The sequence below is a fragment of the Siniperca chuatsi genome, linkage group LG22, assembly GCF_020085105.1.
Source record: "Siniperca chuatsi isolate FFG_IHB_CAS linkage group LG22, ASM2008510v1, whole genome shotgun sequence".
Lineage (NCBI taxonomy): Eukaryota > Metazoa > Chordata > Actinopteri > Centrarchiformes > Sinipercidae > Siniperca > Siniperca chuatsi.
In genome coordinates, this window is record NC_058063.1 from 23,738,039 (window position 1) to 23,762,117 (window position 24,079).

The 24,079-nt window shown below is 41.6% G+C and overlaps 4 protein-coding genes across 21 annotated transcripts in view; 1 reads left to right on the forward strand and 3 right to left on the reverse strand.

Annotated features, from left to right (window-relative positions):
• LOC122870235 (low affinity immunoglobulin gamma Fc region receptor II-like) overlaps positions 1-7,029 on the reverse strand; it is a 29,764-nt gene extending 22,735 nt beyond the window's left edge. For 2 of the 5 annotated variants that reach the window (XR_006376512.1, XR_006376513.1), the window contains exons 1-6: positions 6,428-7,029; positions 4,863-4,898; positions 3,770-4,030; positions 3,445-3,690; positions 2,707-2,890; positions 2,150-2,239 (exon numbers count right to left, since the gene is read on the reverse strand). Coding sequence is in view for 3 of the 5 variants with exons in the window: in XM_044184291.1 (XP_044040226.1) it covers positions 2,150-2,239; positions 3,445-3,690; positions 3,770-4,030; positions 4,863-4,898; positions 6,428-6,452 (658 nt within the window). In the remaining 2 variants the exon portion in view is untranslated. The remainder of the gene's footprint in view (positions 1-2,149; positions 2,240-2,706; positions 2,891-3,444; positions 3,691-3,769; positions 4,031-4,862; positions 4,899-6,427) is intronic. The other 3 variants (XM_044184291.1, XM_044184290.1, XM_044184292.1) reach the window with 2 other exon arrangements.
• LOC122870221 (Fc receptor-like protein 5) overlaps positions 1-24,079 on the forward strand; it is a 337,942-nt gene that overhangs the window by 243,064 nt on the left and 70,799 nt on the right. The gene's annotated exons all lie outside the window — the stretch shown is intronic.
• Positions 1-24,079, reverse strand: part of LOC122870097 — a 387,819-nt gene that overhangs the window by 57,755 nt on the left and 305,985 nt on the right. The window lies entirely within an intron of this gene.
• The window catches only part of LOC122870229 (low affinity immunoglobulin gamma Fc region receptor II-like), a 30,084-nt gene that overhangs the window by 5,820 nt on the left and 185 nt on the right, over positions 1-24,079 (reverse strand). Inside the window, exons 2-8 of one of the 2 annotated variants that reach the window (XM_044184257.1) lie at positions 22,962-22,997; positions 21,715-21,972; positions 21,390-21,635; positions 20,664-20,834; positions 20,121-20,204; positions 18,142-18,291; positions 17,087-17,208 (exon numbers count right to left, since the gene is read on the reverse strand). In XM_044184257.1, the coding sequence (XP_044040192.1) occupies positions 18,176-18,291; positions 20,121-20,204; positions 20,664-20,834; positions 21,390-21,635; positions 21,715-21,972; positions 22,962-22,997 (911 nt within the window). In that variant the 3' untranslated portion in view covers positions 17,087-17,208; positions 18,142-18,175. Of the gene's footprint in view, positions 1-17,086; positions 17,209-18,141; positions 18,292-20,120; positions 20,205-20,663; positions 20,835-21,389; positions 21,636-21,714; positions 21,973-22,961; positions 22,998-24,079 lie in introns of those variants that run through there. The other variant, XM_044184259.1, reaches the window with a different exon arrangement.

Below are 24,079 nucleotides of genomic sequence, written 5' to 3' on the forward strand. Positions count from 1 at the left end.
ATCAGGATTTAGCAGAAGACAGATGTGTAAAAGTCCACTAGTTAAACTGAAGTACAATTTACATTTTGACAGTTTTTTCTTCTTAACACTACTGCTGCTGTGGACGCTGAAAAGAGACCAAACACAAGTGAAGGTTTATCTGAATCGGAAAATTTAACGAGCACAGAGCTGCAAGCTTTTATCAAGATTAGTCGACACGTTCATCTTGTCAACAACACAAACTACTAAATTATTAACTTTATAAAAGTGAAATCCAAACTGTTAAAATGTTGATGTAAATACGAATATACATAGAACGTAAAATGTTGGTGTCACATGAATGTGAACACAAACAAAATGTGACACAACATGGAAAAGAAAAAGGGTATTTTATTATTTACATTAAACAGATCAATAACAGTGTTTGAGTAAAACACACAACAACACAACAGTTCCCACATTTTAGCAGTTTACGCACATGTCCTCAACCAAAAACAGACCAGACTACAGTGAGAAACTTTACGGACTAAAGAAGATTAAACTCGACTAAGTTGCTGTTTTGGAAAAATGTATCATCAAAACAAATCAAATATAAATGTAATTTGACAATGTCTATTTTCAAAGGTACATGTTGGTGTACAATGTGTAATGTGTAAATGTAAAATCTAAAAATAAATTTAAATCCAAATATTTTATTTAATATCCAAAATGTTCTCTTTGCTGATGAACAACATGTTTATTCTTCTGATCCTCACTGATATAATCAATTCTCTAGTTCCAAACATTTTGTAATGTCCTCATATTCCACAATGTCCTCGTAATTCATAATGTCCTCATAATTCATAATGTCCTCTCCTTCTAAAGATGTCCTCACTTTCCAAAAATGTCATCACTTTTCAAAAGGTTCTTACATTTAAAAATGTCCCTAAATTCCAGTATTAAGTATTAACTTCATAAAAGTGATGATGAGAAATGATGTAAATGTGAAGATACATAGAATGAAATTAATGGAAAATAAAAAGGGTATGTCAACAACAAATACTAGTACAACGTTGAAGAGAAAACAGTGTATAATACTGAAGTAACTTTACTTAATGTAATTATTATTTACATTAAATAAACAGATCAATAGTAGTGTTTGAGGTAAACACATAACAGTACAACAGTTTTTCGCTTTCTCGCTCTTTACATTACGTCACCTGATTTCATAAAGGCTTTCTGGCAGCTCTACCGTCGACTATAGATGCTGAAAGGTGTGTGTGTCTATATGACACGGAGGAGCGTGATATAGACACGTTAGTATTTGATGCCCTGGGAATGAGAACGGGCTGAATCTTCACATTTATAATTTATATATATTATTTCTTTGTCTTATTAACAGTCCTGCAGTGAAACGTGTGCAGGGCCACGTTCATCTGAAGTGTTTATAGCTTCTGTTAACAGATTCACTGCAGGGTACAAAACAAACAAAAGATCACATTTGACTAAGCTGCTGTTTTGTAAAAATGTATCAAAACAAATGTAAATGTAACTGCAATGTATTGTCAAAGGCATGTTAGTGTACAATGTGTAATGTATAAATATCTTAAATAAAAATTACAATGAATGCCCTCTCCTTCTAAAAGTTTCTTCACCAAACTAAATCTAACACAAAAAACTAGTCATAATCTTTTCAAGATGTCCTGACTTTCCAAAAATGTCCGCATATTCAAAAGTGTCCTGACTTAATAAAAAAATCCTCATTTTGCAAAATGTCCTTTTTTTTAGAGAAATTTCTGAAAAATTACTTTAGGAAATGTTGTAGAAAAGGTTTCAGTCGTAGTCGTCTGGACGCTGTTTTCAGAATCAAGACGTTTCGGCTCCCATCCGGAAGTCATTCTCAATTGTGGAAATGTTCTTAATTGTCCTCATTTTCAACAATCTGGTCAGTTTCTAAAAGCTTTTAAAATCTGTCAAAACCGAAATTGGTCCTCACAAAGATATACATACTTGTGCCCGTGCACCACAGACCTAACCCCCCCAACCCCCAACTATCACGACTAAATGCCTAACCCCAACCCTTATCTGAACCACAATGTAAACTCACTTCTACCCTGAACCTTAAAACCAAGTCTTCACCTTCAAACACACACACACACACACACACAGCACAAACAAGAAAAAAAGCTACCTCTGCTTCGTCTGATTGGCTGTTGTTGGTGACGTGATATTTTGATGTCACTGTATGTGATGTCATCAGTGATGTCATTTTCTTCAGCAGCTGGAATGAACCAGAATAAAATTCTTAATGGACATTTAATTGAAGAAAACTGATTGGAATTGTAGTTGAAATGTGTAAATTGTGATTATTTGTGAATGTAAAATAAATGGTGAAATGTGAACATGCACATCAGCAAACTGAGTGTGATGCACGGACATCCAAACACACTTGTACCGGTGCTGGATCTCAACAACCCAAAACTAATGTCACTGAACGGAGCAGCGTTTGGATCGAACACAGATCTTCGTCAGACATTGTCTAAGTTGGGAGCTATCAGGACTCTTTTCAGGTCTTTTGTCTGACTTTTACATGCACATCAACAGACACAAAGTGTAAATAGAAAAACCGCAGCCATAATGAACTGTAGGACTGTACCACATGGCTGTGAACAACATGTTAAACTGATTTTAAATAAATTGTCCTGAAAAATGAAACTTAAGTGTAAAATCCAGAAGTCTGTGCCAAACCTTTATGTTTCCTCCGAACACACCGTCTCAACAGTAGAACCAGTGGAACCAGTAGAACCAGAACACAGAAAGATGGAACAGACCACATCAAAATGAGAAGAGGAGCTGATGGTGACGGGAGCAGAGGTGGAGGTGGAGGAGGAAGTAGAGGTGGATGTGGGAGGAGGTGTAGTGGTGGGTTTCCCTAAAGTGAACAGAAAATAATTATCAGAAGCACTTAAATGAAAACAATGGAAAACACATTCAGTCTTTTTCTGTTCAGACAGTAATGAGATTAAAATAAGAAACTGAATTAATTCATTATTTTTGCTCCATTTGGTCTTTTCCACTCGGCTGGGTGCAGTTTATTAGATTTAAAGAAGACCTGTTATGCTCATTTCCAGCTCTATATATTTATTCTGGGATTCCACTAGAGTCGCTTTGCATGATTCAGTTTTTAAAATCCTTATTTATCTCATACTGGCCCTGAATAGAAACCTCTCTTGGTTTATTAGAGTCTAATCTTCACGCAGGTTGTTTATTATATTTTCCAGGTTTGGAAGCTGATTTCAAATAATATTTGAAAATGAATCACGATATTAGGCTTGTTTAGCTGCACATGTCCACAGAACATGTATGGTTTAAAGGTAGAGGTACTGTATCGTGTCCACAGAGAGACACACAGAGGGGAATTCATGTCCACATGTCCACCTTGGAAAACAACAAGGTTAGTTTGAGAATTATATTCGACCTCCTCACCTGAGACAGAGATCCAGCTGGGTGGAGACTCTCCATGACGGCTGATGTGACACTTGTAGAGGCCTTCATCAGACTTGGAAACATGGTGGATGGTCATGTGACCTGTAGGCTCAGTGCGGATGAGGGAGCCATCTTTATAGAAAGCAGCTGTGAGGTTGGAGGGAGGGGTCTGTGGTTTACAGTGCAGAGTGACATCATGTCCCTCCATCACAGGGAGGACAGGACTCTGCAGGATCACTGGTCCACCTCAACACAGAGACAAACTACAGCATTTCATCCATTTACACACAGCTTCATCAATACTAACTCCACAGTCTGAGCTTACCAGTGACAGTGATGCTGATGGTGTTACTGGTTGCTCCCTCTCTGGACTCACACCAGTAAACTCCACTGTCCGATGGGAGGACGTGGCTGATCTTACAGGAAGAACCAGCAGGTTTTCCCCAGTGATCTCCACACTGAGACATCCGTCCTTCAGTTGTGTTCCTCTTCAGCGTCCATCCAGCAGAGCTGTCCTCCTCACAGCTCAGAGAGACAGACGTCCAGCTGAAGAACTGAGAGCTGCTGGGACTCACAGTCAGACCAGCTGAGGGAATTAGTTGCATGTTTGGTTAAATGACCAGAGGGCGTCACAGTAAAAGCTTGACATCCCTCACTGTGTTTAACAAACCTTCTGTGTTTGTTGAGCAAAGCTTTCTGAACTGAAGTCCTGCTGAAGAGCTTTAGCTCCAGAAACTTCTGTGCCATTACAGACTTTATTATTATTATTCATTTCCAACCAGCCCAGTAGCCAGAGAGGCTAATTTATTAAAAGCGTTCATTAATCTTTAAGAACAATCATGAAAATAATGGAAATACCATTTATTGATCATCTATATCAGTTCAATTGTTGGACAGAATTCAGTGAGGAATTCATGCTGCACCTGCTGCATTATAAAGAAGCAATATTTTTATGTGATTGTCTTGTTAAACCAATGTTTGGCTGCCATGTATGTTTCATTTAAGTTGGCTCTAAATGGTTCCTTGTGTGTCTTTATTACAGCAGTGTAAAAGTTATACTTTAAATCTGAGTCACATGATAAATCTGAATCTGAACCAGGGTTTGGAGCTGTTTCACCAGAAATGCATCACGGCTTTCTGTGCACTGGTTTCCATCCCTGTTTTTAGAAGCCGTGTTTGTTCCGGTCTTTTCACTCCACTGTTTGTTTCTGGTAGTTTCACTGAAGTCTGTTTGTGTGCTGGTTGTTATGTTGATGGCAGAAATATTGTTCCTTTAAGTTTCTGTACATTAAAACGTTCTCAGAATCAGTTTGAGTTGAAATATTTGAAATATTGATGCTTGTCAGACTCTTTGAAGAACACACATCTTGTATCAGTGTTTTCCAGAAAGCGTTTGACGAGAGGAGACGCTCACTCACCTCCTTCGGTCCTGCAGCACAGCAGTGAGATCAGCACTGAAGAGAAACGAGACTCAGGTTGGTTTGAGATTTAACGTCCAAGCAGACCAGACAGAGGACGGAGACTGAAGGAATACTGCAGTGTCTACCAGCCTTACATGAACGCACTGCGTGTTGGTGGATGTTTAACGTCTCAGCAGTTTTCTCTACAAGAACACATTTCCTGCAGAACTCCAGTCGAACAAAAAGCTCATTAATGCTGACTTCTGCTAAACGCTTGTTTCAAAGGCTTAATTATAGAGGTAACTATCGTAGAAAAGGTTTCAGTCGTAGTCATCTGGACACTGTTTTCAGAATCAAGACGTTTCGGCTCCCATCCGGAAGTCATTCTCAATTGTGAAAAAATTGGACGGGAACGTTTTTTCACGTTTTTTCCTGGACGAATGAGGGACTACACCGTCTTATAGAGGTAACTGTTTAAAGACGAGGTGTCTGTCTGTCTGTCTGTCTGTCTCTGTCTGTCTGTCTGTCTGCCTGTCTGCCTGGCTCCATGTTTTCTGCTTTGGTGATGTTTTATTCTGCTGTGAATTCAAAAGAACGTTTTATTTATTGCCGTCACTTGTGTTTGATTGAGTTTTTCCTTCTTTCCTGTTTGAGCTCCACAGTCGTCAGTTTGCAGCATCTTAATCTCTTTAGGCTCCTGTTTATTACAGTTAATTAGGCTAAATTACAATTTATACAGTGAATTAGAAACTATTTAAAGACGTGGTGAGTGTCTGTCTGTCTGTCTGTCTGTCTGTCTCTCTGTCTCTCTGTCTGTCTCTCTGCCTGTCTCTCTGTCTGTCTGTCTGTCTGTCTGTCTCTCTGTCTGTCTCAGATTGACTGAAGAATGTCTGCTGTGGTGATGTTTTATTTGGCTGTCAATTCTATAAAAAGTGGCAGGTTATTTCTTCTCCGTGGCGTCCGTAGACTTTTATTTATTGTCTTTTCTGGTTAATTCTAGTGAGGCTACACTGAAGGCGGTTAAGTATTTATAACTGATATTTCATCCACCTCACAACTTCTCTAACTACAGTTATAAGATCTCAGAATCTGATCTGACCCAGTGCAATACAAAATAATATTATTATTAGTAGTAGCCTAATGGTATTATATCTTTACAGTGTTTCTATTTCATGCATCCTACTATAAATTGTGATTTTACTATTTACTATTGATTTTCTTTTTACGTATTTATTGAAATATTTGTTTTTAACCGACCCTTTAACATAAATTGCAAAAGTTACAAATGAGATTTCATTATTGGTGCATTGTAGAGTTATGTGTTATGATATATTGTTATGAGAGCAGACAGATATGTTGACCCAGTGTAGATGTTATTATTTTAAACGCTGCATTTCAGTAAAGTGATTTAAAACCTGTTTAACCTGTTGAGCAGCCTGTTTGAGCTCCACAGTCGTCAGTTTGCTGCGTCTTAATCTCTTTAGGCTCCTGTTTATTGCTCATTTTCCCTGCAGTGATCAATAAAGTCTTATGTGCTAACAATATCAATGAACATTGTTGGAATTTTGGCAGATTGTACTTACAGAGCAGAAAAGACGTCTGTCCCATTGCAGCCCTTGGTGAGTACTTGTTCACTCAGTCCAGTCGAGCTCTCTTCCTTCCTCTTTGTGAGTGACTGACTTTTTCTCTCCTTCAGTTAACAAGAAGCAGGTCATCAGGAGAGCTTTGGCCCTGCAGCACAGAGAGCATTAATCACAGGCAGGAAGTGACAGCGCTGCACAGAGGCTTGACATGCAGTGTGGTTCATCTGAGAGGACCTGAGTGTGGATCTGCGCTCACTGAGAGACAGATGTAATGTTTCTCTCCACTCTGGAAATATTAGTGATGAAGATGTTATCTTTCTAAAATGTACAAAACATTTTGTACAAGTTTCCTGTGTGAAAAATGTTTTTCTCTTGCTTCTGTTTTTGATGTTGCAGTGACGCAGATGTCCTGCAGGTGTCAGTAGAGAGTGTTCACTGTGCAGCTGAACTGTGGGTCATTTCTGATGCTGAATGATCAGTGCAAGTCCTGTTTCACATTTACCATCTGGATTTGTGCTGCAAAATGATGCAGCATCAAGTGTCCCCTTTCCGTATTGAGGCTTTTGCACAGAGAGCGATGAGGTACAGTGATAAGGGAAGAAAAGCTAATCCCACTCTGGTGTCACAACTAACCACAGTCCTCCTGGAACAGAGGCATGCGTTGATGCTTCTGAGAGGAAATCAAGAGGAAATATATATTTTTAGCTAAATGTGTGCATTTCCCAGATGTCCCTCTCCCCGAGCAACATCTTCCAGCTCCTCCTGGGGATCCCCAGGTATTCCCACGTTATATGAGAACCCCAGGGGTCTCCTACCCAGAAACCTCCCGTGCCCAGAAACCTCCACAGGAAGGTGCCCTGCAGGAGGATCCTGATGCCCGAACCACCTCAACTGGCTCCTTTCAGCACGGAGGAGCAGCGGCTCTACTCTGAGCTCCTTACTCATATCTCTGAGGGGCCCAGACACCCTGCGGAGGAAAGTTTCGGTCACTCCCCAAAGCTCAGGACCATAGTGAGGGTTGGATCGACTGGTAAACTGAGAGCTTTGCTTCCCAGCTCAGCTGCCTCTTCACCACAACATTACTGCTGACGCAGCACCATGTCAGTCTCACGCTCCAGTTCACCTTTACTGCTGGATCCTGGAGACATCAGGAAGAAGAAGTCAGTCTGGTTTGAGCAGAAAACTGGAAAACAAGTAAAAGGTGTTACACTCAAATTCAAAGTGCTGCTTCTTCCAGGGAATAATACACATTAACAGTTAAATTGTGTGTTCAGATGTGAAATAATATCAATAATAAGTAACGTGTGGATCTCCAAAAAGCCACTCACAACAACCAGAAACTCTAATGTTGTGGTTCAGTTGTGTTTGATTGATAATGGTGTACAGGACAACGCGACTGTTCGCAGAAATGACAAACATCACACACTTAGCTGTATTATAGTGTATTATATTTTGATTTGCACATCTCTTATTTCTTACTAGAAATAAATGTCTCATTGTGGACTTATTTTGTTATTATTTCTATTTCTCTTCTATTAGTACTTCTATTCCTGTGTGCACTGACTGACAGTGAGCAGCTGTAACAAAAGAGTTTCCCCTCGGGGATCAATAAAGTATTTCTGATTCTGATTCAGCACTTTAATGAAGTCTGAGAACAGGGTTTGATTCTTGGTGGTAACAACGTTTCAGCTGCTGAATTCACATGTGCTGTTTTATAGAGACGAGATCTCTGCTGTTATTTCACATCATCAGTCGCAAGAAAAGGTGTTTGATGGCAACAGGAAACATTACAAGTCCTGACTGGAGAATTTTCTGTTTCTGTTCAGGCACAAAGGAGGTAACAGCGAAGCCTGGGGGGACGTCCCTCTTCAGTGTCAGGGTCCCAGAGATGCCTCCATCTCACTGATAGAGTGGAGCAGACCTGACCTGAAGTCTTCCTCTTCAGAGATGACCATCCAAATGCCTGCTTAGACACTACCAGCTTCCATCTTTCCGCGGTCAAGTGGAGCTGAGAGATCCAGAGATGAAGGACGGAGACGCTTCTGTTATCCTGAAGAACGTCATCATCAGCGACACTGGAACATATGAGTGTCGAGTTTCAGCTGGCAGCAACAGACGCAGGAAGAGAGCCACTGATCCCATCAGCACCATCAAGCTGACAGTGACAGACCCAGGTGAGTTATAGAGCTCAGTGTGTCTCTGCAGGTGAAGCTGCTTCCTGGTTGTTGAGCTGAGAGTGAAACAGATCACAGATCAGATGTTTGTGTTTTCTAAAGATGTTGTTGATGGGACTTTAGAGAAAACAGCTGCTATGAGTCATGTGATCAAAGTGCAGGAGATAATGTCTCACATGTTCACCTGACAGCTGATAGCTCTCACCTGATAAACCTTCAATTCGTTCCCATGTTTTAATTAACGTGTGGCCACAAGATAAGGGTATATAGAGAGATTAAATGTTCAATTTCAATGCCAAATACCAGAACAAGGTTGAGGGAGCAGAACAGGGAGCAGAACAGGGAGCCGGCGACGGGACACAGGACAGGAAGCCGGCAATGGAGAGTCTGGTAGAGGAGCTGGCAGAACCAGTGATGCCCGGGAACCCGGAGCCTGCCACTCCGGCAGAGAAGAAGGATACTGCTACGATCCAGCAGCGAATTCAGTGGCGTGCTGAAACCCAGCAGATGGTTCTGCGGCGTGCTGCGGTCCAACCAGGGCAGGAGGCGGCTGCAATCCAGCGGCGCCCAGGGACTGGAGGCGGCTGCAATCCAGCGGCGACTAGGGATGGCTGCTGCTGCGATCCAACCAGGAAAAAAGGCGGATGTGATCCAGCGGTGGCAAGGGATTGGTGCTGCTGCGATCCAACCGGGAAAGGAGGCAGCTGCGGTCCAGCAGCGGCAAGGGGTTGGTGCTGCTGCGATCCAACTGGGGCATGAGGCAACTGCGATCCAGCTGGGAGTCCAGGAGGCTGCTGCGATCCAGCAGTGCACCCAGGGACTGGGGGCTGCTGCGATCCAGCAGGGCGCCCAGGGACTGGGGGCTGCTGCGATCCAGCAGGGCGCCCAGGGACTGGGGGCTGCTGCGATCCAGCAAAGAGTCCCAGGACTGATGGCTGCTGCGATCCAGCAGGGGGTGATGGCTGCTGTAATCCAGCAGGGGGTGATTGCTGCTGTGATCCACCAGGGGGTGGAGGCCGCCGCGGCACAGGGACTGGAGGCGGCAGCGGAGCAGGCGAGCAGTTGGTCAGCGGAGCAGGCGAGCAACTGTGGGAGCCACGCTTCCTCCTGGGGGTTTTCCCAGAAGGCGCCAAGACAGCAACAGCCTGAGGTACCACCTGGTTAGCAGGCTGAGATGCTGACTGGAGACCAGCAAGCCGGGGTGCAGGCTGATGACTGGCGGGTCGGGAGTCTGGCTGGTTACTGGCGGGTCAGGAGTCTGGCTGGGAACCAGGAGCAGACACAAAGTCCTTGGCCCACTCATGAAGGGAGTCCCGCAGCCAGGGCTTGTGGGACACAGCAAAAAGCGCGGCAGCTTTGACTGTCAACCTGGACTGTTCGCTGCTGGCGGTCTCCCAACATTCCAGCAAACTCAAAAGCTCCAAAACCAGTTCTTTAGACTCGTCGGACATGGTCTCTGCTGTGTCCATTTTTATGGTTGGGTCATTCTGTCGTATGATGTGCTGTGTAGTAGCATGTGGACCCCCCCCCCAAAAAAAGCTGCACATGAACAGGCAATGTAATAAAACGCTGTTTAAACGCAGGATTTTTTCTGTTACAGCAGCTTAGAGCATTTAAGACAAGATAAAAAGCAAAGAAACATACTCTACAATACAATACTTGTAAACAGAAACTAAGTAAAAGTGGGGGACTTTGTTATGCTGTACATACAGCCTACATGTGAGGTAGACATGGTGCAAGTAGAGCAAAATTAAATGCAAATTGTACTGTAGGGTTATAGTGCAGTTACAGATCAGATCATTTCATTTAACGTAGCCTCGTCTGTCTGTCTATATATGTGTGTGTGTGTGTGTGTTGACATTTCCGTCTAAAGACAAGAAGGTAGAACCTTTATTTTGAAAAGGAGGCTACAACGCAAACATAATTGTTAGAGCACACTAGCCAAGGGTTTAGTAAGTGTTTTGTCAGTAAGAACGGAACAAGAAATCAAGCTGCTTTTTGTTGTGTTTCTGGTTTCTGCCCACACGGTTCAAACGTGCCTTGATCTTTGATCACAGGTTTCACTCTCTCCTCTGTTATATGATATCTCCCCTTACAGTTACCTAAAACGGATAGCTCAGTGTTAGAGAACTGACCTTTGGTGCTGGAGACTGGGGTTAGAGTCCCACATTGGGCAGTTCTTCCTTTGCACCTTGGTGAGGCTACAATTGTAACCTCACCATGGGTTCATTGTAGCTTCTGCAGGTGTTTTTGTAACGTGTCTGTTGGATGGTACACTACATTTCTGAGATGTTTATGGTCCACTTGGCTTTCCACGGTATGCAGAGTGATGTGTATTTATACAGCAACAGAATCCTAATCTGGACCAAATGTGAGGAGCACAGGTAGAACTGAGGTGTGGAAAGCGAGCAGCGATCACCATGGCTGAGTCTGATAGGATGAAATGCCTCTTAGGTCTCAGTATCTCCTCAATAGAACACTTACTCTGAAAATCAGTCAGACTGACACGAGAAGAAGCTCAGAGATCTGCTGAGAGCTGCACTGTATTGAGTTGTGTTTGTAGAGAGGAGTTGGGGTTTTATCAAGCAGCATCTGGTGGACGTTAGAGGAACTGCAGCTCGACACACTTCATCTCTGACTGACACATTTGGCTGAGCAAACTGCTGATTGTGTAAATATTATTTTTAAATGTGTTTTTGTGTCCTACATAATGTGATCAATGTAACATCTAATGTATAATTCTATACATGTGAGGACAAAAACGGACAAAAACAGGTCATTTACTTGCAGACCAAAGACTGATTGGTTGATAACTGGATCACTGAGACTGGATGAAAGTGATGCTTCAGGTCCAAACATGTAATTCAACTCAAAATGCAGCACCGTACAGTCTGTGCCCAGAGATCTGTCTGACAGGGAAAGAAATCCTCATATAAATGTTGTGAACGTAACACAAACTCTGATGTGACATTTTGACTTTGATAAAGTCGTAAAGAGCAGAGAAACTCTGAGCGCCTGCAGTCACTGGATGAGGGCAGAAAGACTCAAGCTCTCAGATGAAAAAGCTTCTCTGAGTTTGTGTCTTTGTGTCATCATCAGTCTGAACTCTTAAATCCTCCCTGTTTGACTTCCAGCTGTGTCCTCAACACCGACTTCTCTATCAGGGTTTCTGAGACACAATCAAGAAGTTTACTCACCTTGGTTTGTTGTGCAGCTCAGCAGTGAGGTCAGAACTGAAGAAAAGCAACAGTGATGAGAATAATCCAAGAAAAACTCCAGACCTTCCTTTTAATGGGAACTTGAAGGCAACACAGAACAAACACACTGCACAGAAGAGCAGATACACAGAGAAGCCAGCTCCTCTGAGTTAGTGCATCTGTAAATCCTGTGACCTGGATGACTGAAACTCTTCTTAGATAACTTTTACAGTGTTTGACACAGCAGCTCGCTCCAATAAACTCTGACGTAACCCTTAAACATCCAGCTCCTCCAGAATAAAAATGCTCCATAAACACCTCAGTCAGAATAAACAGGCCCAAACCGGTTACAGAGGGATAGTTTGAACCTTTTCATAAACTGATCAAAAGAAAAATTGTACCATGTAAACGATGAACCTGATAAACGTAAAAGGACGTACGCTTCTCCACTTTCAAAGGAAGCATATGTTGTTATCATGCTGTTGCTTGATTAAGAGCAACACGATAATGGCAAATACTGCGCTGATCAGAGGATAGATATCCATCTTCAGGGAGCTGATCAAACACATGCCAGGAGGCCTTTGAGGAAAACAGATGCATGAGTATTCATCACTTCTGCGCATGTCACACAGCTGTTCAATTAAATGTGTCGGCGCATGTAAACAGTTGATCCGAAATCTTCAATCAGAATGAAAAACAGTGTACATGTAACCGCAGCTACTGAAAATGCTAACATGCTGATGTTAGCAGGTATAACATTTACCATGTTCACCATCTAAGTTTAATGTGTATGTAATGTAGCATGCTAACATTAGCTAATTGGCACTAAACACAAAGTCCCGCTGAGGCTGTTCTGCAGGTATTTGGTCATAAACCAAGTTAAAACGTTGACCTGATGATGGCGCTAGATGGAAAATCAGAGGATAACCAAAGTTATTATAGGATGGTGTAGTCCCTCATTCGTCCAAAGTTATTACAGTTCATCCTGAGGGGAACATGAACGATGAAGCACATTTCATCACAATCCAACAGTTATTTCAGTCTGGAACAAAGTGGAGGACATTGCCATCCTAAAAACGACCTTCTCCATTCAACACTTCAATCAATCAGTCAATGTCCTTATCACAACATTTGTCGCCACATCATTCTCTCAGTTACTGTGGTAGTTGCATTCTTCAGGCCTCTTTGTGTTGTTATCCTGAGAACTCTTCCTCGTGTTCATTTCTAGTTGTTGACTTACTGTCTTTTCTCCATGTACCCCAGGATCGCCCCACATCTGCCTGCCTGTTATCCCTACTCCTCTCCAGCCAGCCACGCTCCGCCATCTCCCATCTCCCATCTCCCATCAGTCCTCTGCCCTTGCCATCCATCATCTTCTCTCCACATCACCTCCATTCCTCGGTACCGTGCAATAAACCTTCATAACCTCACCTGTGTCCTGCGTTTGGGTCCAACTTGCTTAACATTGTAACAGAGGATATATTTATTAATAGCCATATAAAATATATTTTTTATAATGAGTGAGTAGGCATTTACCACTTCTTGACATTTTAGGTCAATAAACAAACAAAGAAATAAACAAATACATGTAAATAAAGGATTCACAGTTTACCAACCATCATTTTATTCTGGAGATGATTTGAAACAGCACTTAGACTTTTTTTATCTTCTTAACCCCACTACTGTGAATAATGAATAATAAATAACTGGAGAGTTATATATAAATGCACACAAAATAAGTAACGAGAGAACAGACAACAGACAGCAACAGAACACAGTTAAAAACAATTACATGCAAGTGCGGAGTAGTTTGTAATCATGGTTTTAAATTGACCTATAGGCACAAATGTGTTGAGCTTCAGTGTGTGCTATAAAATGTCCCAAGTGTGTTCAGCACAAAAACCAAAAGCAGTTTTCCCAAACTGAGTGTTTGCACTCAGGACATCGAGCTTCGACCACTAGATCGAGTCAGATAAAGACTGTGAGACCAGTTTAATAAGGAAGTGATATAATGTGGCAAGTTGCCATTAAAGGCTTTATAAATAAATAGAAACCAGTGGCTGTCAAGTCTTGTTAGAGATGCCCACCCAGCCGTTTCATACAAGACGCAATGATGAGCAGAATAACTGTCACCGGTAATAAATCTTAGGGCGGAGTGATAAACTGAATCTAACGGTTAAAGAGTGGAGGCAGATGCGTGTCTATAGATAACATCACCATAGTTCAAGACAGACAAGAAGGCGGCCTCAGTTATCCACTTCCTACTGATTTGGAAAATTAGCTCTGTTCCTGTACAAATATCCAATTTTTTGTCGTAGCTTGCTGACAGGTGTGTCAATGTGAAATTAAAACGTAACTTCTTGAACCAGCTAGATCCCAAGATATTTGTACTCTGAAACTCTCAATACTCCATTCATAGTGGTAATATGCAAACTATTGTCCACAGTATCTCTGGCTCTAGAAAATAACATGTATTTATTCTTGCTTGCATTCAGGACTAATTTCAAATTAAAATATGCATTTTTGCAAAAATCAAGGAGGCCCGAAGAGAAGTGAGCCAACTGACAGAGGCTGAGAGAGGTGCAATGAGTACAACCAGATGCCCATACCTGAAGCACTCAAAACTGCCAAACAAAGGCTCCAAGCCTTGGCTTGGATACGAGAGATAATGAAGCCATTATAAAATAATGGATAGCTCAATTGGTAAAGAACTGGACAGCACCGGGCCCTGACAGGATCCACACCTACTGGCTAAAGAAGCTCACTGCACTCCATGAGCGCCTAGCAGCACAAATGAACCAGCTGCTAAGAGATGGGACGCACCCTGAATGGCTTACCGAAGGGCGCACAATCCTAAACCTGAAGGATCCTGCAAAGGGTACAGTCGCAACTCAACTTGCGAAAGTGTATGCTCAAACAGCAGACCCACCAAGGCTGGAAGCGGAACAGTACTGGAAAAGTATATGGGAGAGGGAGGCGTTACACAACAGCGATGCACAGTGGCTGGTGGCTCTGAGAAAGGACCACAGCACCTCCCTGAACAGAATCCAGTCACCATCACAGACATCCAAGACATCCAAGAAAGAGTCTCAGGTATGAAGAACTGGACAGCACCGGGCCCTGACAGGATCCACACCTACTGGCTAAAGAAGCTCACTGCACTCCATGAGCGCCTAGCAGCACAAATGAACCAGCTGCTAGGGACGCACCCATCTCTTAGCAGCTGGCTTACCGGCAGCTGGCTTGAATGGCTTACCGAAGGGCGCACAATCCTGATCCTGACTGTCCAACTATCGGCCAATAACCTGTCTCTCCACAACATGGAAGCTCATGTCAGGCATCATAAGGCTAAGATAAGTGGACACATGGATCAATACATGAGCAAAGCACAGAAGGGCATTGGCAAACGGCAACACAGAAGGGCATTGGCAAACTCCTGGTTGACTCCTGGTTGGCAAACTCCTGGTTGATAGAACAGTCACCCAAGACTGCAGAACCCGACACACCACTGCACTGCCTGGATTGATTACATGAAAGCATATGACTCAATGCCACACACATGGATAACTGAATGCTTGGAGATGTACAACATCAACAGGACTCTAAGAGACTTCATTGCAAACTCGATGAGGCTGTGGAAAACCACCCTTGAGGCCAATGGCAAGCCACTTGCACAAGTATCCATCAAATGTGGCATATACCAAGGAGATGCTCTGTCCCCACTGCTGTTCTGCATAGGTCTGAACCCCCTCAGCCAAATAATCAACAAGACTGGCTGACATCAAGCTATACGCTAAGAGTGAGCGGGACATCGACTCACTGATCCACACCACCAGGATCTACAGCTCTGACATTCGGCACTCATCATGGCTGCACAGGAGCAGGCCCTGAGCAGTCTGAGATTCAGACTGACAGAATGGTAATGGCGAACCAACCAGACATCGTGGTGGTGGACAAACAGCAGAGGAAAGCCGTTGTGGTTGACGTGGCAATACCAAGTGATGGCAAGATCAGGAAAAAGGAACATGAGAAACTAGAGAAATACCAAGGGCTCAGAGAAGAGCTGGAGAAGGCCTGGAAGGTGAAGGCGACAGTGGTGCCCGTGGTCATCGGAGCACTCGGGGCAGTGACCCCCAAACTGGAGGAGTGGCTACAGCAGATCCCTGGAAGAACACCAGACATCTCGGTCCAGAAGAGTGCAGTACTAGGAACAGCAAAGATACTGCGCAGAACCCTCAAGCTCTGAGGCCTCTGGTAGAGGACCCGAGCTCGAAAGATGAGACCACCCGCGGAGGGTGAAGGACAAAGTTTTTATATAAATATTATATAGACAGCTGGTTTATCCATTAGTTGGTGCCAACGGCAGAAAACTGATTCCAGCTCTGTTCTCAGTTTCTTAGCATTACTTCTTACAGTCTTTCAGGTCGTTGTTTTACAGCTTACATGGACATTTGCTTCACTTCACTTAATTATCACTTCTTCTTTGTAGCATTTTCATGCTGCTGCTCTGATTCTACGTGAATAATTAAAGAGAATTACAGTTTTTACATATTTTCTTCTTTAAGTTGTTGTTGATTGATTGATGATGAGTGTCTGTAAGGTCAGTGAATGATTCAGAGTGTTATATTACAGCCAGAAAAACCTGTTTGAGTGTTCATATGGGAACCTGACTGTTGATACTTCATAATGTCGCTGTGTTTCTGAGTGGCTCATGAAAACCAGGACCTGGTGATTTATATGATGTGTGATGTTTAAGCTGAGAAGAAACTTTACAGACTGAATCTTCTCAATAGTTCACCGACTAAAGAATCACAAACAGACACTCTGTACTGAAGCTGAATGACGTTCCTGCGGTTGCGGTTCTGTTTGTTTGTTCTTTGTTATCTGCACTGAAGAGAGGTGAGTATCGGTTGGCCACAGCCAAACCAGAACAAGTCACATTTTCCATCCGACAGCTTTGTGAAACCCACAGAACCACATGAGTAAAACAAGAATGAGACCAAAGTTTATTGATCCTGCAGAGAAACACGTTCACTGCTGTGGCAACAAGAGTCCAAAAACATGAATAAATATCAGCAACAATAAAGTTATTTAATATATAAACCACAAAACAACTGGAAGTTATCATTAGATTCTGATTAATAGAAATAAAAGAATAAAAGTGCAACCAAACAGGTAACATGTTGGTGTTGTGCACTGTACTGAAACACTTTTAGAGGGGAAAAACTGAGTGACTTAATAAATTTATAAATTTATTTTAATCTTTAGTTTTAGTTTTGTCATTTCACTGAGGTGTGAGGGGCTCTGGGGACCAGTTACAGGCCAGCTGGACGTCAGCGCTCGGACTGGTGTGAAGGTGTGAAGGTCGACCTCAGTGACGAGTAGACGACCTCTGGCTCTGCTGGAAACTCTGAACACAGAAACACAAACAGTTCAAACAACATGAGAAGCTGTTGGAGACAAAGAAACTCCATCACCAGACAAGAACTTCTATCTTGGACAACTCTGCTTCACGAAGTTCTCAGTAACTAGTTTCAAACTAGTGGTTTACATAATCAGGTTGCACCATGAAAACATGTCTTACGTAGTGAAGAATTTGTGTAACTCTCTTGCTAGAAAACGTGTAGCGCTGTCCAATCAAGAACAATCAGCTATGGAAACAGGAAGTAACTTGTCATGAGCTGTAATATGACCTATAAAAATACCTTCTGGAGGTGAAATGATTCATTAAACCGATCTGCCGATCCTTTGTAAACGTGGGTCTTACTTTGTTTTATTGATCTCTGCAGTCATGTAGAAGTCTGTGTGATCAGAGTGAGGGGGAAATATCAGATTAAGCTAAGCTAACCGACAGTGTTTGGTCATTTAGTCTTTATTATTATCAGCATGTTCTTGTAATTTGGTAATTTGAGGTATATTGTGTTTTTTATGAAATGTAATTTAAAGTCTTCTCAGTTTACATCATTATTAGACAGCAGATATTGTCAACAATATTTCCTAAAGCGGTCATATATTAGCATGCTACTAATGTTGTATGCTAATATATGCTAATATAGTATAGAACATTGGTTCTGTTCAGAAAGCATACTACATAATTTTATATGTTGGAATATGTTGTTCATAACACTTTGGTTACGTGTTTGGAAAAAATGTATTACAGCAGAAATAGCTAATGTCGGTGTATCGTCTGTTTCCATGGTGATAGACATGCCATGTGTCATAGAGTAGCTTGAATAAAATAAATCAAATTACCTTTAAAATTGAATCTGGTAATTCACACAACATTTGTCAACATCTGATTTTAAGACCGTGTGGTAATAGATGTGTAAATGACCCTGCTGACCTTGTCTTAGCTTTAACCCAGAACTACATCTGGTTTAGAGATCCTTAGGTTTTGCCCTTCTGACTGGCTCTGTCCAAAGTCCAGAAAAAGGAGCAGCTGTACCGCTCTCTGTTCCTCTCACTGCTGAGTAAACTGCAACTGAATCACTCTCTGGAAAACAAAATATATACAAATTACATTACTGCAGGTGCTACAGCTGATACCAGCACTGTTAGTATATTTACTGCTAGTGTTGGCACTACTGGTAGTACTGCAACACGTGTACTATAAAGAAGAATATTAATAATACTGCTGTGGAAATAGTTTTATTATAGACTTTATAAATGTCAGCAGGTTTTCTTCTTAACACCACTGCTGTGAAAGACCAAATATAACTGCAGTATTCATCTGAAACAGGAACCTGGACGACCACAGGTCTGCTGCTCGCTTCTGTTAAAACAAGTTCACACATTTCAGCACAAACAGACAAACATATCCCCATCAGCTAACGCAGACCACGCTGTAGTGAGAAACCACCAGCTTCAGACCACAGTTCACTGGAATCAACAGCAGGAAGCTGCTGCTGTTTGACATGCAGGGTGGAAAAAAGCTACAGAACGATCGACTTTATTAAAGTCCAGTTTGAGATGCAGAAAATCAGAATCAGAAATACTTTAGTAGTGTTTGAGTAAAACACACAACAGCACAACAGTTCCCACAATTGAGATATATTATATGTGAGCAGAATGCACAGAGATATGTAAATCTGCACATTTATAATTAATATATAGAATTTTTTGTCTTATTAACAGTCCTGCAGTGAAGCGTGTGCAGGGTTTTTATCAGAAAGAGGAAACTGGACGACCACAGAGCTGTTAGCTTCTGTTGACAGATTCACCGCAGGGCACAAAACAGTTTAACTCACATGTCCTCAACCAAAAACAGACCAGACTACAGCGTGAAACTTTACGGACTAAAGAAGATTAAACTTGACTAAGTAGCTGTTTTGGAAAAATGTATCATCAAAACAAATCAAATATAAATGTAATTTGACAATGTCTATTTTCAAAGGTGCATGTTGGTGTACAATGTCTAATGTGTAAATGTAAAATCTAAAAATTAATTAAAATTAAAATGTGATTTCAGATTATCCAAAATGTCCTCTTTGCTGATGAACAACATGTTTATACTTCTGATCCTCATTGATATAATCAATTATCTAGTTCCAAACATTTTGTAATGTCCTCATATTCCACAATGTCCTCGTAACTCATAATGTCCTCATATCCCACAATGTCCTCGTAATTCATAATGTCCTCATATCCCACAATGTCCTCGTAATTCATAATGTCCTCATATCCCACAATGTCCTCGTAATTCATAATGTCCTCATATTCCACAATGTCCTCGTAATTCATAATGACATAATTCATTCTCCTTCTAAAGATGTCCTCACTTTCTAAAGCTGTCTTCACAGGGCCAGACAAGATGCCCTCACTTTCCAAACATGTACCCAGTGTCTCACTTTTCAAAAGTGTTCTTACTTTTTGTATATTTTTAAATTTTCCAAAAATGTCCTCACTTTCAAAATGTATACTTTATACAAATGTCATCACTTCCAAAAGGTTCTTGAATTTAAAAACGTGCCCACTTTATAAAAATGTCCTAATCTATTTAAAAAAACTAATTTTGCTAAATTTTGCACTCCTAAGGCCTCACCGGCACCTTTTAAAGATGTTATTTTCTTTTAATAAGATGTTTTATCATTAGAGGAGTTTTATATTGATTTTTACTTGTGCCCGTGCACCACAGACCTAACCCCCCCAACCCCCAACCATCACAACTAAATGCCTAACCCCAACCCTTATCTGAACCACAATGTAAACTCACTTCTACCCTGAACCTTAAAACCAAGTCTTCACCTTCAAGCACGCACACACACACACACACACACACAGCACGCACACACACACACAGAGCGCACACACAAACAAAGCTACCTCTGCTTCGTCTGATTGGCTGTTGTTGGTGACGGGATATTTTGATGTCATCTGTGATGTCATCTGTGATGTCATCTTCAGCAGCTGGAATGAACCAGAATAAAATTCTTAATGGACATTTAATTGAAGAAAATTGTAGTTGAAATGTGTAACTTGGGATTCTTTGTGAATGTAAAATAAATGGTGAAATGTGAACATGCACATCAGCAAACTGAGTGTGATGCACGGACATCCAAACACACTTGTACCGGTGCTGGATCTCAACAACCCAAAACTAATGTCACTGAACGGAGCAGCGTTTGGATCGAACACAGATCTTCGTCAGACATTGTCTAAGTTGGGAGCTATCAGGACAGTTTTCAGTCTTTTGTCTGACTTTTACATGCACATCAACAGACACAGAGTGTAAATAGAAAAACTGCAGCCATAATGAACTGTAGAACTGTACGACATGGGTGTGAACAACATGTTAAACTGATTTCTTAAAATAAATTGTTCTGAAAAATGAAACTTAAGTGTAAAATCCAGAAGTCTGTGCCGAACCTTTATGTTTCCTCCGAACACACCATCTCAACAGTAGAACCAGTGGAACCAGTAGAACCAGAACACAGAAAGATGGAACAGACCACATCAAAAAGAGAAGAGGAGCTGATGGTGACGGGGGGGGAGCAGAGGTGGAGGTGGATGTCGGAGGACGTGTAGTGGTGGGTTTCCCTAAAGTGAACAGAAAATAATTATCAGAAGCACTTAAATGAAAACAATGGAAAACACATTCACTCTTTTTCTGTTCAGACAGTAATGAGATTAAAATAAGAAACTGAATTAATTCATTATTTTTGCTCCATTTGGTCTTTTCCACTCGGCTGGGTGCAGTTTATTAGATTTAAAGAAGACCTATTATGCTCATTTCCAGCTCTATATATTTATTCTGGGATTCCACTAGAGTCGCTTTGCATGATTCAGTTTTTTAAAATCCTTATTTATCTCATACTGGTCCTGAATAGAAACCTCTCTTGGTTTATTAGAGTCTAATCTTCACTCAGGTTGTTTATTATATTTTCCAGGTTTGAAAGCTGATTTCAAATAATATTTGAAAATGAATCACGATATTAGGCTTGTTTAGCTGCACATGTCCACAGAACATGTATGGTTTAAAGGTAGAGGTACTGTATCGTGTCCACAGAGAGACACACAGAGGGGAATTCATGTCCACATGTCCACCTTGGAAAACAACAAGGTTAGTTTGAGAATTATATTCGACCTCCTCACCTGAGACAGAGATCCAGCTGGGTGGAGACTCTCCGTGACGGCTGCTGTGACACTTGTAGAGGCCTTCATCAGACTTGGAAACATGGTGGATGGTCATGTGACCTGTAGGCTCAGTGCTGATGAGGGAGCCATCTTTATAGAAAGCAGCTGTGAGGTTGGAGGGAGGGGTCTGTGGTTTACAGTGCAGAGTGACATCATGTCCCTCCATCACAGGGAGGACAGGACTCTGCAGGATCACTGGTCCACCTCAACACAGAGACAAACTACAGCATTTCATCCATTTACACACAGCGTCATCAATACTAACTCCACAGTCTGAGCTTACCAGTGACAGTGATGCTGATGGTGTTACTGGTTGCTCCCTCTCTGGACTCACACCAGTAAACTCCACTGTCCAATGGGAGGACGTGGCTGATCTTACAGGAAGAACCAGCAGGTTTTCCCCAGTCGTCACACTGAGTCCTGGTTTCTCTGGTTGTGTTCCTCCTCAGCGTCCATCCAGCAGAGCTGTCGTCCTCACAGCTCAGAGAGACAGACTCGTCTTTAAACAGCTGAGAGCTGCTGGGACTCACAGTCAGACGAGCTGAGGGAATTAGTTGCATGTTTGGTTAAATGACCAGAGGGCGTCACAGTAAAAGCTTGACATCCCTCACTGTGTTTAACAAACCTTCTGTGTTTGTTGAGCAAAGCTTTCTGAACTGAAGTGCTGCTGAAGAGCTTTAGCTCCAGAAACACTTTATCTGTGCCATTACTGAAGAGTGTGATATGCTTTGTGTTAAGACAATGTCACTCTGTCAGGTAGCTAACTATAGGATATGCTCAACTACCAAGCACTGTGTGTTTGCAATATTTTCCCCCACAGCTTGGCACAGTTGGCTTGAAGTAATTAGACAAACCGATCAGACTTTATTATTATTATTATTCATTTCCAACCAGCCCAGTAGCCAGAGAGGCTAATTTATTAAAAGCGTTCATTAATCATTAAAAACAGTCATGAAAATAATGGAAATACCATTTATTGATCATCTATATCAATTCAATTGTTGGACAGAATTCAGTGAGGAATTCATGCTGCACCTGCTGCATTATAAAGAAGCAATATTTTTATGTGATTGTCTTGTTAAATCAATGTTTGGCTGCCATGTATGTTTCATTTAAGTTGGCTCTAAATGGTTCCTTGTGTGTTTTTATTACAGCAGTGCAAAAGTTATACTTTAAATCTGAGTCACATGATAAATCTGAATCTGAACCAGGGTTTGGAGCTGTTTCACCAGAAATGCATCACGGCTTTCTGTGCACTGGTTTCCATCCCTGTTTTTAGAAGCCGTGTTTGTTCCGGTCTTTTCACTCCACTGTTTGTTTCTGGTAGTTTCACTGAAGTCTGTTTGTGTGCTGGTTGTTATGTTGATGGCAGAAATCTTGTTCCTTTAAGTTTCTGTACGTTAAAACGTTCTCAGAATCACTTTGAGTTGAAATATTTGAAATATTGATGCTTGTCAGACTCTTTGAAGAACACACATCTTGTATCAGCGTTTGCCAGAAAGCGTTTGACGAGAGGAGACGCTCACTCACCTCCTTCGGTCCTGCAGCACAGCAGTGAGATCAGCACTGAAGAGAAACGAGACTCAGGTTGGTTTGAGATTTAACGTCCAAGCAGACCAGACAGAGGACGGAGACTGAAGGAATACTGCAGTGTCTACCAGCCTTACATGAACGCACTGCGTGTTGGTGGATGTTTAACGTCTCAGTAGTTTTCTCTACAAGAACACATTTCCTGCAGAACTCCAGTCGAACAAAAAGCTCGTTAATGCTGACTTCTGCTACACGCTTGTTCCAAAGGCTTAATTATAGAGGTAACTGTTTAAAGACCAGGTGTCTGTCTGTCTGTCTGTCTGTCTGTCTGTCTGTCTGTCTGTCTCTCTCTCTGTCTGTCTGTCTGTCTGTCTGTCTGTCTCTCTGTCTGTCTGTCTGTCTCTCTGTCTCTCTGTCTCTCTTTCTGTCTGTCTCTCTGTCTCAGATTGACTGAAGAATGTCTGCTGTGGTGATGTTTTATTTGGCTGTTGATTCTATAAAAAGTGGCAGGTTATTTCTTCTCCGTGGCGTCCGTAGACTTTTATTTAGTGTCTTTTCTGGTTAATTCTAGTGAGGCTACACTGAAGGCGGTTGAGTATTTATAAATGATATTTCATCCACCTCACAACTTCTCTAACTACAGTTATAAGATCTCAGATTCTGATCTGACCCAGTGCAATACAAAATAATATTATTATTAGTAGTAGCCTAATGGTATTATATCTTTACAGTGTTTCTATTTCATGCATCCTACTATAAATTATAATTTTACTATTGATTTTCTTTTTACGTATTTATTGAAATATTTGTTTTTAACCGACCCTTTAACATAAATTGCAAAAGTTACAAATGAGATTTCATTATTGGTGCATTGTAGAGTTATGTGTTATGATATATTGTTATGAGAGCAGACAGATATGTTGACCCAGTGTAGATGTTATTATTTTAACGCTGCATTTCAGTAAAGTGATTTAAAACCTGTTTAACCTGTTGAGCAGCCTGTTTGAGCTCCACAGTCGTCAGTTTGCTGCGTCTTAATCTCTTTAGGCTCCTGTTTATTGCTCGTTTTCCCTGCAGTGATCAATAAAGTCTTATGTGCTAACAATATCAATGAACAT